This window comes from Chinchilla lanigera, unplaced genomic scaffold, assembly GCF_000276665.1.
Source record: "Chinchilla lanigera isolate Chin_1 unplaced genomic scaffold, ChiLan1.0 scaffold00006, whole genome shotgun sequence".
Taxonomy (NCBI): domain Eukaryota; kingdom Metazoa; phylum Chordata; class Mammalia; order Rodentia; family Chinchillidae; genus Chinchilla; species Chinchilla lanigera.
This window is the reverse complement of record NW_004955407.1, coordinates 25,796,015-25,812,451: the sequence shown is the minus strand read 5'-3', so window position 1 is coordinate 25,812,451 and position 16,437 is coordinate 25,796,015. Positions and strand designations below refer to the sequence as shown.

The 16,437-nt window shown below is 40.7% G+C and overlaps 1 protein-coding gene across 6 annotated transcripts in view; it reads left to right on the top strand.

Annotated features, from left to right (window-relative positions):
* The window catches only part of App (amyloid beta (A4) precursor protein), a 248,324-nt gene that overhangs the window by 161,131 nt on the left and 70,756 nt on the right, over window positions 1–16,437 (top strand). For all 6 annotated transcript variants that reach the window (XM_005375598.2, XM_005375597.2, XM_005375595.2 and 3 more), the window contains 3 exons: window positions 5,918–6,051; window positions 12,822–12,896; window positions 13,608–13,766. In XM_005375598.2, coding sequence (XP_005375655.1) covers window positions 5,918–6,051; window positions 12,822–12,896; window positions 13,608–13,766 — 368 coding nt within the window. The remainder of the gene's footprint in view (window positions 1–5,917; window positions 6,052–12,821; window positions 12,897–13,607; window positions 13,767–16,437) is intronic.

Sequence of the window (16,437 nt, the reverse complement as noted above, 5' to 3'; positions counted from 1 at the left end):
TTTTTTTGGTTTTTCTCCGGTACCGGGAACCGAACTCATGACCTTGCGCTTGCCAGGCAGGCGCTTTTGCCGCTGAGCTAAATCCCCAGCCCTAAGATCTCCCTTCTTCTGTTTTGTTCCTTAGCAGACAGAGTGATCCTTGTAAAGCGCAATCCCCCACCACACTCCCTGCATTAGCTCTGCAGACTCCTTCTTGTGGCACCGCGGCCGGCAGCGCTGTGTTACCTTCCTTCTCTGCGTTTCCCACCTCTTTCTCCCCGGCTCCTTCAGCTCTGTCTGTGTCAGACTCCTTTGCTTGCAGTGGACTCTGCCAAACACTTTCACCTCGTAGGGCCTTCTTGTTCATTTCTGCAGCTGCCTGCCTGCTATGCCCTTCCAACAGCTAACTGGGAAGTGCCCGAGAGTCACCCTCAAATTAAGACCCCATCTGGGTACCTCCTGACTGCCAGAGACTCCTCTTTCCAAACCACGCTGTCTCCCTGCCCCATACTCTGAGTCATTCCTACCCCTGTTTTTTCTTTTTCTTTTTCTTTTTCTTTTTCTTTTTCTCTGTAATACATATCACAACCTGGCAGTGTGATTTCTTATCTCTTCACTGTTTTATTTTTGTGGTGCTTGTTTCTTTCACTAGAATATTGCACACCAGGCAAAAGGGTTTGCATGTCTTACAGTGGGAGCTACGATACTGGTGGGAGAGAGGAGCAGAGGAAGAGCAAGCTCTGTGATGGCTGCAAAGCCCGGCAGTGGCGTTGTAGCCTCTTAACTCCCCGGGGCTGCAGAGAGCAAGGCTTAGGCAGAAGGCATCAGCCATGTGAGCACCGCTAAAATGTTCACCTGGAGACAGTAAACAATTGCAACTGCTTTTCTGTTGTATATTTTTATCTTTTTATTAGTTCATGATTTGTAGTACATGCACTTCATAATTTTCTTGGAGTGGGTACATGTACTTAATCCCAGCTTGGTTCTTTTTTCTTTCTTTTTTTTAACTTTTATTAGTATATGTTTACAGTTTGTAATGATTACATTCACCATAGAAAACCGGTACATTTACATAATGCATTTCAGTTCTCTTCCCTCCTTTTATTTTTCCACCATCAGATGCATTTATTTATTGCATAAGACCTTATAATGTTAATTATCATATATACAGATTGAAAACCTATAGGCCAAATAACATAAAAAGCATGTAAAGCAGTTGTACAACCAAGGTACACTGGACTACATTGTCCACCCTGGGTTATAATATGTTTTTTTTTCTCTGTAGTTTTAAAATATGAAGATCATTTTAACAATTTGAGGCATGTGCATATATAGTGTTGCTGGTACAGCTAATAATTAAGCAGCTAGAGGTCAAACCCTGGAGCTAAAAGTGTTTCTCTCTGAGCATGAAGGCTGGATTTCAGTGGAAAGGTACACCCACCCAGCAGCGAGCTGTCCCCCGGAGCAGGAGTGCTCGTGTTTGAGTGGGGACCTCGGGCTGCAAAGTTAGCCACGTTCCCCTCCAGGGGATCTTCAGCTTGACCCCTGTCTGACAACCCTACATCTGCCAAAGGTCATTTACCAGACAGCATTCAGGGCAGAACAGCTGCTTGATAGAAAGTGCCCCTAGAGATCTCATAACAAACTGGATCTTCTCCCAAGACATGTGGTTCATTAACAGAATAAAACAAAACCCTTTCCAATGCCTGGACACGTGGTTGGATTAGCTCTTTAATGCTTTAAAAATTAAATGCATAGCTTTTATATGGTTTACCTAGTCATACATTGAGATTCTGTATTTGGGCGTATAGGTATGTTAATGATAAAATGTTTGCCTTCTGCACAATAAAATAGAGTAATTGTTTTTCCTTTACACATATTCATGAGAACACATGTAACATATTTAAAACAGCCAGCTTGGAAATCGGAGCCCCATATCATATCTTCCAAGGAACCTCAGAAGTCTCTGAACAGTCTAAAATGCTTGGTAGTAGTTTAAAAGAACAAACAAACCTTCCTAAAACCAGCTGGTTTCTCTTGTTGAAGGGGTTCTGTGCCCTGCAGCTTCCTGTTCCCTTTGTGCTCAACACACATCCTGTGTTGGGGTGTGTCTTGAGCTTCTCCCTTCCCGAAGGGAAACGCCTCTTGGGCATAGGTTTTCCTGCCACTGTCCCCGTATGATAGCAAGTTTCTGGTGACACACGTGCTTCTTCAGAATGTGGGAGTCAGTCTCAGAGGCGTAGTATCCTGGAGGTGTAGGGATAGAGGAACAGAAGCGGAGCTCTCTGCACATCTTCCCTCCCGCCTCACCACACACAGGGCAACCGCCATAGACGACTAAAATATCACCATCCTTTGTTCTTCTCTCATTGATAACGATCTGGTTTTCCAGTTGGTGTGAAGATAGGATAATTTCACTCATAGTAATTGAGATGGAGGTTAATATGAATGGCTAACTAATTTGAATTAAATATTTCAAGAGATACAACTTCTTTTAAGATTCTCTACTACAGGTCGTCTAAGACGCCTCACAAAGATTTTGCTGCAAATGAAATTGTATCACTCAGTGTTCTCCAGAGAGAGAAGTAGGATTCATGTGTGTATGTGTGTGTACATTATACAGTTTTATTATGAGGAATTACTGTGGGGGCTGACAAGTCCCATGATCCATCACCTGCGATGTGGAAGCCCAGGAAAGCCACCGGTGTAATTCAGCCTTCTCTGCTCTATTCAGGCTGTCAGTGGGTCGGAGGGTGACCAGAAGGACAATCGACTGAGGCTCACATCTGTGTGCTGATCTCATCCCCAAACACCCTCATCTCAAAATACCCAGAAATAATGGTTAACCTGGGCACCCTGTGACCCAGGCTAGTTGGCACAGAATAATAACTATCACTGAAATACTTCTTGATTAAGTAGAATAAATTAATACATTATATTTATTTCCATGTGCCTCAAAGAAAGTTTAACAGTTCAAATGCTCTTAATACTGTTCAGCAAACCTTACATGTTTACTTCCTGATTATGCTTTTATTTTAGTACTGCAAAACTGTATTTCAATTTATGTCAAAGAGATTATAGTGATTTGGGTTGTAGTGATTTATCTCTTCTCTCTGTTGTACTGTAAACAGTATTTATAACCTGTAAGAACTAGAGAAGCCACGTGATGCCACAAGTCTGTAATCCAAGTACTTGGGAAGCTGAGGCAGGAGAATCTCAAGTTTGAGCCAAACCTGGGCAACTTGGCAACTTAGACAGACCCTGTCTCAAGCTTTAAAAAAAAAAGAATTTGAAAAACAGGCTGGGGATGTAACTCAGTAAAGGCCCTGGATTCAATCCCTAGACAGCCCTCCCCCACAAAAAAAGAAACTAGATAAAAACATAAAATTTGCCAAACACAAGAGTTGGAAAACTTCCTGCTTATACATTGTCACAAGTTTTTGCTGAAGCAGGTGCTGTGCTATGGGTATGACTTCCCGCCAGACGGCCATCTTGATCGGCACATATGCACCCAGCATTTACACATTTTCATATGCTTGAAATGTAAAGTCTGGTCCATCATTCAACAGGATTGTACTGTGCCAAAAGAATACTGGTATTTTATGTTCTGCTTTTACTTTAATTTGTTCTCATTTGTACTCTGCCAGCAAAGATGACAAAATGATGAAAACCATGGAAAACAGACTTAAAATGATGAATACCACCCCCATTTTTTGTTGGGAAAATCATTAAAATATACTTGCATATTGACTAGCTTGAAGTTAAACAGAAAAAATTGTTTAGATCTTTCTCTTTTAAGGAAAAGAACTTAAGATTGAAAATTATTTTTTCAGTTTTACAAATTAAGAACTCACTTTTCAATACTTCAGCCTTTGGTAGGAATTATACTAATCATTAGAAAAATACCTACCACTTTCCCGGTGGCTAACACATCATAGTCCTGGGTGTAAGTCATTTTCAGAGGATTTGAAATAAAAGTAGCTCATTTTTCCCATGGAAAGCAAAAGCAGTACAGTTGAAATAATATCACTTTGATAAACAGGAGAGGACAAAATTCAGAGCGTGAAAGAATTACCGCGTGACTTATACATGGTGTGGTATCTCATTTTTTCCAACACTCTTAATATTTTCTACAGCATGTTGTCTCCTCTTCATAAAGCAAGTAGCATGGCAGGCAGTGCAGCTAGTGGCAGAGCACTTGCCTAGCATGTACAGGGTCCTGGGCTCCATCCCCAGCATCACCCCCAAACATGCAGGGATGGGGGAGACATGAAAGAAACTGGGATGTAAGGTGCCGGAGTTACTTGTCCCAAGTCTTAGCTGCTCTGAAGAAAGAACTCAAATTTAAAATCTGGCTGTTGCCAGTTGCAAAGCGGTATATGCTATTTCCTTCATTTGCCATTGGTTGTCAGGGTAAGATGGCGTGCCGTTCCCGCGGGTGCTACGTACACATTGCGTGACGATCCGGAAGACGCTGTCTCCTTCCTTTTACTTGAGTGCAACATCTGGGTAACTACGTCAGCTGTTTTTATTTTTTGAAAAATCATAATTAATCAATTGAAGGAAAAGGAAGGAAATCAGAATGAATGCTCTTTAAAATTAAATATATTATTTACTTACTTGCCAGCAAAACTTTCTGGTTTCTGATCATCTAGCAACCTTTAGGTTAAGATCCTAGACATTTTCTTCAGCATATACAGAAGACACATAACTTAGACTGTAGTCTCAAAATAACTTAGTTATAAATTCTTCTCCTTCAAGTCTTTTTTTGGGATATTCCATCCCAAGTATAAATACGAAAGTAATTAGATGACAAAGTGAAGACAGTATTTGGAACACTGGTGATATTTGAATACTTTTTTGAATAGAATGCTTAAGTTGATTTGACCTTAGAAGACAGTGAAAGTATCTCATTTCATTTTTAGTTAAACCTGTGTTCTTCTTTAGTTCAAAATCTCTTTTTCTTCAGGCTTTCAACTACTCTGAATTCTAAGTAGTTCTTACTGATCATTTGGAAACCTGCCTTTATAGACATTTTTCTTCACTCATGAGTTAGAACATTTACTTTTATGTGATACTCTCCAGTTTTATGAGTATTTTTCTTTCTACATAATATAGCAGTATATGTTACAATTCAATTATTGCTCAGCAGTATTACTTAAATTCTAAATAAAAATCACTTTTTTGATGTGTAGTATAATGAATTGTCAACTATTGCCAAATTTGGGAAGGTGCAAGGTCCTTTTGTGATTTCATAAATGGCAGTTACTGATGTTTCATTACTTTTTATAGTGTTTCAAATACTCTGTCATGAAGGATGGCTTTGTAACTCAGCTCTGTGAAATACAGCACGGAGAATTTACCCTTTCTCAGCAGTTCAGTTAGTGTACTGTATGCTGAATTTTGTATTTCTTCGGTTTGTGCAGGAATCTTCATTTATTTCTGTCATGGTACTGGGGACTGAACTCAGGACTTTTGCACTGAGCTACATCCTCAGCCTTTTTTTGAACGTGTCTCATCATTAAGTCACTAAATTGCCCAGGCTGAACTCAGACTTGGGGTCCTCCTCAACAGGAAACTCAAGGCGTGATACTGATGATGATACTAGATTACAAACAAATTTAACTTAGCAAAGTACAGGGATTCAGGAAAACATGTCCAGATTAATTAAGCACCTGTGCATACCTGTTTTGCAAAGAATTTTTAATGCTCTAATTGCAAAATGGGCTCTTTCCTTTACTCTTTACTTGAGTGAAGTGAAAATCATCCTTTCCTGTGCTGCGATCTGTCTCCTGGTGTTCTCTTAAACAGCATTAACATCCTGTGTGTGCTTCTCTACTAAACTCTCTGTCCTGGGGAATAAAGGAAATGTGGCTTTCTTACCCATGGTCGGGCACTCTGCTCTTCTTCTCAAAACTCCTTGCTTTCTGCCTTTCAGTTCCTACCACAGCCGCCAGCACCCCTGACGCCGTGGACAAGTACCTCGAGACGCCTGGGGATGAGAATGAGCATGCCCACTTCCAGAAAGCCAAAGAGAGACTGGAGGCCAAGCACCGAGAGAGAATGTCCCAGGTAGGTCTGGCTCTTCCATCCTTTCTGTCCTACAGTACCTGAGAAATCTGGCCTTGCTTCTGCCTCAGCGTCCCCATGGGCCCAATGGCTCCATCTTTAAAGTTGCAAGGTTTAAGTTTGAAATATGTGATGAGAGGACACTGACTGGGGTTTTGTGAGTCCTCCGTGAGCATTCTACCTAGGAAAGATGCAGGATTCTCTGAGCACACATTAAAATACATCTACAGAATTCTCCAGTGAGGAAAGTTACTTTTTGGGTAACAATGGGAGATGAAAGATCTGTTAATTTGTTTCACCATAGTAAACTTTTTACTGTCTCATATGTATCTCATAATACCATATATACCTTAAACATGCACTGTAAGATTGACTTTTTTAAAGTACTTGAGTTTATTACTCCATGTTCATGCAGTACCTGTAACCATCATGTTGTAAATTACAATTCACTAAAACATTCTTTAGTAGAAGTATTTTTATATTAAATACCAAATTATTATAACTTTAGACCTACCATTTCTTACAGTGGGAGTTCAAGGAGCCATATAAAGTTAAAACTAAACTGAGAAACGATCGTTTCATCTGTAGCCATAAGTGAGACTCCAGCACAGCTTCCTACCCTAGCAGAAAGCAATGTAAATGGCGCAGACATGGCACTTGAAACCCAAACATTTCTCACTCCCGGGGCAGTCATTCTCCCAATGAACTGCAGTGCAAACCTTTCTATTTTTAGCAAATTCTTTAAACAAATGAAAACATAGCTGGTTTGCGAAACGTGGTTAGTTTGTTTATATCAACTACAATCTAAGCGCTACCTACTGTCATGGAAAGACTTTGAGCCCGTTGTCACTGTCCTCATTTAGACAGTTGTTCCAAAAATACATATCCAGCATTTAGTGTTTGCCAGCTGGTTTTCTAATTTGTGTCTACAAAATTAAAAGGAAATGTGAGAAAATAGAGAGAACATGAGTGAATAAAGATCTTGGATGAAAGCCAGTCATTCATTTTTTAGTGTTAGCAGCCTGGGGTGAATATGACAAGATGGGGCTGATTTTTGTCATACTCAGCACACTTAAAGTGTCTCTTGATAGACATTAAATATGGCTCACAAATTATCTATCCTATATTTTCCGAGATCAAATTAAGTCGTTAGTGCACTATCACCATGTCTTTTTATTTTCTGTATTTTTTTCCAGGTACTGGGGATTTTAATCAGGTCCCATGCATTTAGCTAGGGACACACTCACTGAGCCACATTTGCAGACTTGCTTTTTCCTTCCTTTCTTTTTCTTTCTTTTTCTCTTTTTTCTCCTTCTTTCCTTCCCTTCCTCCCTCCCTCCCTCCTTCCTTCCTTCCTTTTTAAAAAATTTTTAGTTAAGTTGCCCCAGTGCATCTCCAGTCTGTAATCTCCAGAACTATTTTCTTTCCTTTTTCTTTCTTTTCTTTCCTTCTTTCCTTCTTTCCTTCTTTCTTTCTTTCTTTCTTTCTTTCTTTCTTTCTTTCTTTCTTTCTTTCTTTCTTTCGTCTTTTTGAGACAGGGTCTCGCTATGCAGTTCAGGCTGGCCTTGAGCTCACTTTGTAGCCCAGGCTGGTCTCGAATTTGCAAAGATGCTCCTGCCTCAACTTCCTGAGTGCTGGGATCACAGGTGTGTGCCACCAGACCTGGCCTCTTTCTTTTTTTTTTTTTTCTGTTTGTGGTTTTCTTTTTTTATTTTTTTTTAACCTCCAACTTTCATTCCTTCTGCCTATTTTCTGATCTGAAGCAGTTCTAAATCTAGGGAGGGCACTACACACACACACACACACACACACACACACACATACACCGATTCCTAGGGCTAGATAGCCATCGAATGACCCATAAAGCTTGTCTGTCATATACAAGCAATCAAAAGCCCAAACCCCCTATACCTTTACTATCTAGGTCTTACGATGCTCTGGTCACTGTAGTACCTTGCAGGAGGCCTCGGATGGTTAGGGACAGCCCCAGCACCCCAGAACATCCAATTTTTTTCAAACCAGTCACTCCTAAACCTGTTTACCTGTCTTTCCCACCGTTTCCCTGAAGTCCACAGTAAAGGCTTTTGTCCCTCTCTTCGCCTCACTCTCTCTGCCTCCGGCAACCCCGGGGCTGCTTCCCACATGGCCCTATGGGTCCCCAATGCACCCAGCTTTCAGGAACTGTGAAACAGCACCTTCTCGGTGGTAGTCCCTTCCTGGTCACCTCACCTCAGCATATCAGAAGAGTATAATCGATTTTTAAACAAGAACTAATAGTTTGTCTAAAAAGGATCAACACAATTACTTTTTAAAAAAAAAAAAAATGACTAACCAGAATACTTGGGTCTACTTTAGTATCGTAACATAAAGAGAAAAAATTATTGTAATGATAATACTTTAGGCTCTGGACTTTAAATGTGCAGTTCTAATGATTGCCCATGAGGAAGGCTGGAGAGCAAGCTAGGGTGGAACAGTGAGCTTTCACCCGACAGTAATTCCTCTGCAAAGGACAAAGTTTTCTTTAGAAACATCGCTGGCAGGATGTAGAGCCATTGTTAAGACTGCCCAGGAAGACTGAGAGTTGAATTTCTTGCTACTGAAATGTTCTTTTGTAATCTTACGTCCTCCCTTTACTTGTCAAGCTTTCACAGCTTCCCACTGCCCTCCAAAGTTCAATTCTGCCAGGCGTGGTGGCACATGCTTGTAATCCCAGCACGCAGGAGGCTGACGCAGGAGGATCGCTGTGAGTTCGAGGCCAGCTTGGACTACACAGTGAGACCCCGTCTAAAAAAAAAAGAAAGTTCAATTCTGGACTCACAAATTTCCCAGAAGTCTAACAGAAGAATAATGAAAATAAACACTGATTGCTCAGCCTGTCACCTCCCGCAGGTGTTGCTGTGCCTGAACCCAACCCTCCTCTGCCCCTTTCATCTCAGCGGCTGGCCTGCCCTGTCCACAGCAGGAAGCTGCTTCTCTACTCAGGCCCTCTGCCCGCTCATTTTGGGCTTCCTTTGCTCTCAGCCTTGACCTCCGAAAACGCCCCCACTGCTGCTCAGTGACAAATCTCACCCCTTCCTTCCACTACCCTGAGATGTCAGAATGGGACAGACAATCATTTACCTTTCAGTTAATTCTAAGTATTTATTCCCCTTTTTTATTAGTGATCTTTCGGTGTGTATGTCTGATACCTCTAGCTGGATTATGACTTTCTTTTAGTCTCTAGATGTTATGTAAGTCTTACTAAGCTTGCATCTCATTCTTGGACCTATCTAGTCATTGTTTGGAAAGAAATTTTCTGTAACCAGTGGCTTTTTCTGTGGTAAATCTGGATTACTGGGTTCCTGTTAAGACAAGTACTGTGTTCATTTCAAAGATGATAGATCTCTATGGAAATAGAAACTTTAATTTTAGCACATTATCTGTTTAACCCTGACCCAGTCTTTATAGTTTTTGATAGATTTTCTTCATTTTCTACTCATCACATATAGCAGAGATGACTTAACAGATGTTATGCTAAAGAAAATGCAGTCTACTACCATTAAATTGGTCACAGGAATGTGGGAGGCCAGAGCTCAGCATTTATTTTCATAATCTGTGGTGCTGAATTCTGGGGACTTTTTGACTTTGAACTTGCCTTCCTCTTAAATCTCTACTTAGTAGTGATCATTTTTCTCCGCATGAAACAGCCAAGTCTTTGAAGACCAATAAAGCCAGAGGAAATTGATACCTTTGTGCATGCAGTGGAAAATTGCTTTATACCAATATACCGAGTAGCTCCAAGGTCCAGATCCTGAGAATTTCATGTTTTAAAAATTTTACTTTTTTAATTCGTGTTTGTTACACTTTTTCTTACTTATTTCCTTATAAATACAGAGGATTTGAGGGGTATTTAGGTGGCGCTGGTGATGATGATTAAAACTATAAATCTTTTGTTTCTATATGCTATGAGCAGCCCTTAGCAGGTATAAAGAAGCAGCGGAACAATGTAAAAGTGCTTTTATTATTTACACAGTTAATAGTTTCAATGTGGCCTTGAAATGAAGTCCTTCAGGTTGAAAATTGACCTGACTCCAAGTTTTTTATTTTGAAGATGACAGCATCTCAAGGGCAGCCCTTCTGCTATCACTAAGTACTGTGTAGATAAACTTAGCTCACCTGGAAGATTTCCCCTTTTAAGATGGCAGAGTGAGCGGTAGGGTGGTTGGTTTATTATCCTTTCTTCTTCATTTGTTACTTATATGACCTTCAGAATTTATTCCTTAATCTTGTCCATGCAATAGGGATGGCCGTGCCTAATCTCATAGTCTAGTGTGAGCAGTGAGTTTAAATTAGTCAGGTTGTTGAAACACTTACTCCAGGTTCAGCAGTAAACATTATCTATTACTGTACCAAGTGGGAGCCATTGATCAAAGGGAAGTGTTCACCCTACAGTCCGTATCCCTTTCTAGTAAGTTCTAGGGTGACGGTTTAAGAGTTAATTTTTTTTAATTTGTGGCAGTGTAGGATATTATTGAATTGTTCTGCAAAATCAAAATTTGAGTTTTCTGTCATAATGCATATTTTCAGTACGCTAGCTAAAAAGATCTCAATTATTCCATGCATGCCCAAATCAAGGCTCAAAGTCCAGGTTCTGAATGTGCAAGTTAATATGTAGATGTGTAACGGTGCTGTAGGGAATCATTTTATTTTATTTTTTACATTCCAGTAAAAAATTTGGCTTCTGTAAGACTCCTTGCCTGAGAAATTCCTGGTAGAGTATGGTCACTGTGGCCATCTCAATACAGGAAATTGAAATTTTTAGTGCAAGGTTATCATATTTGTAAAAAAAAAAAAAAAAAGAAGACTTCGGTATCATCTGGTTCACAGATGCCTTCTATTAACTCATGGAAACACCAAAGTAACCGGGACAATGTGTCCATTTTTGCATGTGCATTGTGTTCTTGCTTATTGTGTTTCTGGGGCATTTCACACCCCACCCTCCCTTCCTTTGTGTCATGCCGCCCTCCCCCCGCCTCCCGCCCGCAGTAGTGGGGGTTAAATTTAGGGCCTTCCCACTTAGCTACAATCCCATCCCCTGTTTATGTTTTATTTTAAAGCAGAGACTCTTTAAACTTCTAAGTTACCCAAGTGGGGCTCAAAATTTATAATCCTCCTGCCTCGGCCTCCTGTCATGCTGGCCTTGGTCCCAATTTTACTGTAAACCTTGAGATTACTATTAATTTGCTGTTTATATAATGAAAATTCATTCTCTTTTATTTCTCACTAAACTTCATGAAAGCAACAAGGGCCTTGTGTCTTCTATGTCTTATAACTAGTGTAATGAATTTTGCAAAGATTGAATGCTAACAAACAATAATATTACCTAAGTAGAAGCACAGATGGTGAGTGGATATGGTATTACCTCATAGAAGTTCTCCCCAAGAACTTCTTTAAACCTCTTTTCCTTTGTGATTTTGAAGGATATCACAAGAAACAATTCCTTAGGAAAATTTTATTATATGTGCTGCAGAAGGGAGCACTCCTTGGGAATAAATAAGAGGCTCTTACAGTACAGAAATGCATTTTCTCGTACTTTGAAAGGATGCAGATTTTGCAGTACAGGTACATATCTGGCAATAGGCCAGTGCTTTGCTTACGTGATTTTTCTTTCTTCACTATACCTAGCTCAGGAAGGTATTGCCCTTGAACTCCATGGGAGACCTGGTGGTACAGTTGAAAAGGAAAAGACAGCCATGGGTTGTGAGAAACTAGTATTTTTGTTCAGCAGGGTGCACAGCTGAGGACATTTACTCTGCATTCATCCAGGTGGATGTGCGGGCCAAGAGCAGAAAGCTTTACTTTTCTTAAAATAAGAATCTCTCTGTATATATAAATATATACACAAGACAGCTAAGGTAATTGTACTACTAATTTCTGTTAGTTCATGGAAAGGAACAGTGAGTGTTTATATTGTTTGATCAATCTTGCATGCCAATATCTGGTACTCTGAGCAACTATTTTGAAGATAACAATGTGCAATATATAACCATTGTTAATTTCCTATCATCTTGTTTTGAAATTCCAGATTGTTTTTATTTTCTTTTATTATCCTTAAAATAAGATTCACTTGGTTAGTGAATCAGTGCTGTTTTTTGCTATATTCAGAATGTCATAATGTACATTGTCTTCGACTTTCTAGAGGGATTTAGAGTAATCCTTGGTATTCGTGACTGAAGTTGGTAAGCAGAGGGCCCTAACTGCTCATTGGTTCTGCAAGGGCTGGCTCTTAGGATTTCAAACAATAAAAGTCCTTCTCTCTTTCCCCCATTCTGCATTTTTGGGTACATTATATTTATGACACATATACACATATACAAGTGTTATGTATGCTATTTTCTCCCATACTAAAAATACTCAGTTGAAATGTTTTAACTTGCCTTCATGAAAGGCTTGTGTTTAACTTACTAAGGAAAGAGCTTGCTCAGGAAGTATACCCCTGGTATTTGCTCAAATCAAGTGAGTTGACTTCTGGCCATTTCTCAAGAAATTAAAAAAAAATCAACCAGGCTTCAAAAGGCTACATGCCTGTAATGTGGACATTTATGTTCAGTAGACTGCTATGAGAAATTATTTAGACTCGCAAGAGGTCAAATGTTGTTCACATAGGAATGTGTATGTGATTTGAAAAAATACTTAAAATGATACAAATAGAAAACAAACTAGAATCCATTCAGCGCAACCCGTATTTGAAAGAGGCGGTGATGACTTTTCAGTTTGTTTTGTCATTCATGTAGGTCATGAGGGAGTGGGAAGAGGCAGAACGTCAAGCCAAGAATTTGCCCAAGGCTGATAAGAAGGCTGTGATCCAGGTAAAGTCAGACTCACACCCTCCCGAGCAGGACAGGATGGGGCCGCAACCTGTCCGGGGAGGGCCCAGATCGACCAGCAGCTGCTGGAACCTGATGTATGATGTTCATAGTCCGGCAGAGTTGGATGTGCTCAGCCTCTGTGTAGCATTTGAGTTGCTTAAACCCTGCCTCCTATTTGCTCCCAGTTATTTCAAGGTATAATTAATTGCTGTAATACTCAAATCATTACTTGCAGTCTACTTTTTATTAATAATACATCTTTTTAGTTGCCCTAGTTCTCTGCTGCTACTCCCTCTGGGGGAAATTACGTGAGAATTTGAATTTTGGACTGAAACCAGCCTCCAAATTACCTTACATAAACAGATTATCATGGTTATTTGCTGAAAGTACTTTAAGTACCAGGAAAGTTCTTCTAAATATGTAGCGTAAGAGCGCCAATAAATTTATGTGACATTATCTTCAGTGAAATCAGTGTTAAGGCGGTAGTGATTTTCAGTGAGATATTAGGTTTGATCAGAGGGAGGGAGTATAGGAAAGGGAAGTAACCTATACAATGTGTAAAATCAGTAGAATGTGGGGATGACTGTGCAATCTTCAGAATGGTTTTAATCATTTGAAGATAAATACGGTGTTATAATATCCCTTTTAAAAGTCTTGGATTGGTTGCATGGTCCTACACGTTCCTACATGGGTGTGTGTTTGTGGTGGCAGCATTTCCAGGAGAAAGTGGAATCTCTGGAGCAGGAAGCAGCGAACGAGAGGCAGCAGCTGGTGGAGACACACATGGCCAGAGTGGAAGCCATGCTCAACGACCGCCGCCGCCTGGCCCTGGAGAACTACATCACCGCCCTGCAGGCCGTGCCTCCCCGGGTAGGTCTCACGGGGACCTCGCTGCGGGTCATTGTTCAGTGGGTGGGATGCAGGGGACTGGAGGCCAAGAAAGTAGGAGAAAGGCCATGAGCACCTTATCTACAGGAGTGACTTCTGTCCTTTCCATCTTGAAGGTCATAGGGTCACAGAGCCATGAGTACCGCTTTTATTAGTGTATGTTTGTGATACAGAATAAATACTTTCATCATGGAGAACTGGTGTATAGTGCATCGTCATCCCCTTTGCTTCCCCCTCACATCTTCCCATTCTTACTGTCCCTGCCCAACCCCCTGCCCAAGGCCCCTTCATGTCACAGCACCGAGAGAGGCTGATGCAGAAGGATCACAAGTTCCAGACCAGCCATCTGTTCTCCTTCACCTACATTTAGTTGCTTACACTTCTCCTTAGAGCGCTCCTTCAGGCTCCCCAGGAGCTCACAGCACATGAGCTGACTCAATTGAACCTGAAATGGTAACAACTGGTGATGTAAAGTCTGAAACACAGAAGCTGCAGGATGCCTCGGTCCTTTCAGGCTGCTCTACCGGAACACTAGAGTGGGTGGCATCTGAGCAACAGGAACTCATTTCTCACCACTCCGGAGCTGAGTACAGACCAAGGCACCTGTGTCGGAGGAGGTCCCGCTGCCTGCCTCTTGGACGATTTTATTGTAGTCCTCTCATTGTGTCTTCATGTGGTACGAGGGACAAGGGAGCTCTTCGGTGCATGTTTCATAAGGGCACTGACCCCAATCTTGAGGGCTCTGAGCTCCTGACCTGATCATGTCCTCAGGCTCCACCCTGTCACCCCATCACACTGAATATTAGGTTTCCAGTAACTTAGCCCAGCTCTTTCATTATGTAAGTGATAAAATTGAGGTCAAGAAAGAGGGAGACTTGGCTGAGTTGTAATTGTCAGTGCACCTGTGGGAAGTAGAACTCGAATTTCTGGCTCAGAGCAGTGGCTGTAGTCTGCGGGGGGAAGCCCGAGCCAGGCATGATGTGAGCAGTGAAGATCGTACTTGTGGTTCTCAGCGGTCCTTGCCCGAGAAGGCTTCCCAAGTGCTGCGGGCATAGTGTTCTTCACCGGCACTTGGTGGTAGGACTGTCTTTCAATAAAAGGCATGTTTTGAGCAATACTCTATTTTCTGCCCATCACAGTGTCTTGGTTACTTTTCTCTCGTTGCTGAGACAAAATACCCAACGCCCAAAATGAAGGAAGGAAAGGTTTATTTAGCTTACAGTTTGTGGAGGTTTCAGTCCATACTTGGCTGGCTCCGAGGCAGAAGGTAGCAAAGCAACAAGAGCAAAGGGGGCAATGGCAGCCGAACAGCAAACAGCCAGAGCAAACTGGAGGAATGATGGCAAGCAGCTTCTTTCCCTGCCTTACTTTGTAAACAGGCTACCCCCACCTAAGGGGCTTGTAGCTGTCACATAATCTCCATGCCCTCCTCTTCCAAAGGCTCAGGATGTATACAAAGTAAGCACCCTGGCTTCCTGCTGAGTCACTTAGCCAAACCTCTAGACTCCCCAAGTTGACACAATGTTTCAACCATAACACACAGCATGAGGGGTATGAAATCTTCAGCAGCAGTAGTTGTGGGTTGGTCCATTTTTTCTGTACTACCAGTTTTTGCTTTGAGTACTACTTTAAACCTCTATTTTTAGGCGTGTAAATATGTAGGGTTAATTAATGTTAGCATAGTGCATTTTTCAACCTTGTATTTTTATTTAACTTATTTGTGTTTATATTTGAAGTGCATTTCTTAGAGGCAGCATATATATTTGGGCCCCATCTTTTAATTGGGAAAACTGTACATTTAAGGAAGTTAGTGGTGTATTCATTCCTAAATTTGTCATCATGGTATTTCTTTTTTTATATATCTGATCTATTCTTTCATTCCTCTGTTTTTGGACCAGCTGGATTTTTATGATTCTATTCTCCTTTGTAGGCTTATAACTATTTTGTTACTTCAATGGTTGCATTAGAGTTTATAGAAAATATTTTTAACTTTTCAATTCAGTTGGTATACTACTTCACAAATAGAATCTTATTTGTAATGAGAACCTTACAGCAATGCACAACTGACTTTCAATAGCTGTGTGACGTTGGTTCTAGGACTGTTTCAAATACCCAAATCTACACTGTCCAAGTCCTTTGTATAAAATGGCATAGCATTTGCATACACGCTGTGCATATCTTCCCTTACAGCATCTCCCAATTATTCATAATGCCTAATGTAATACAACTGCTATGTAAACTGTATTATGTAGAGTACAATGACAAGAGATAAAGTCTGTACATTTCCAGTACAGGCACAATTTTTTTCTGAATATTTTTAATTTGAAGTTAGTTAAGTCCACAGATAGAGAAGGCTGACTTCCATTTCCCCTTGCTCTCCCTGAAATGCTGTTGTCATATTTTTTCCATACTACATTGTTATTTTTCAAGCTATCAGTTATCTTGTCCTAAATAAGAAGTAATAGTTTGTGTGTTTACCTATATAGTTGTCATTTCTGGGCTTTTTAATTCTTTGTACAGCCACACCTGGTATTTTCCTCCTATCCAAAGGACTTCCTTTAAAATGTCTTACAGTACATGTTGGTTGATGATAAAATTTTAAAATTTCTTCATGTGAAAATTATCATAATTTCAATTTTTCCTGGGTATGGAA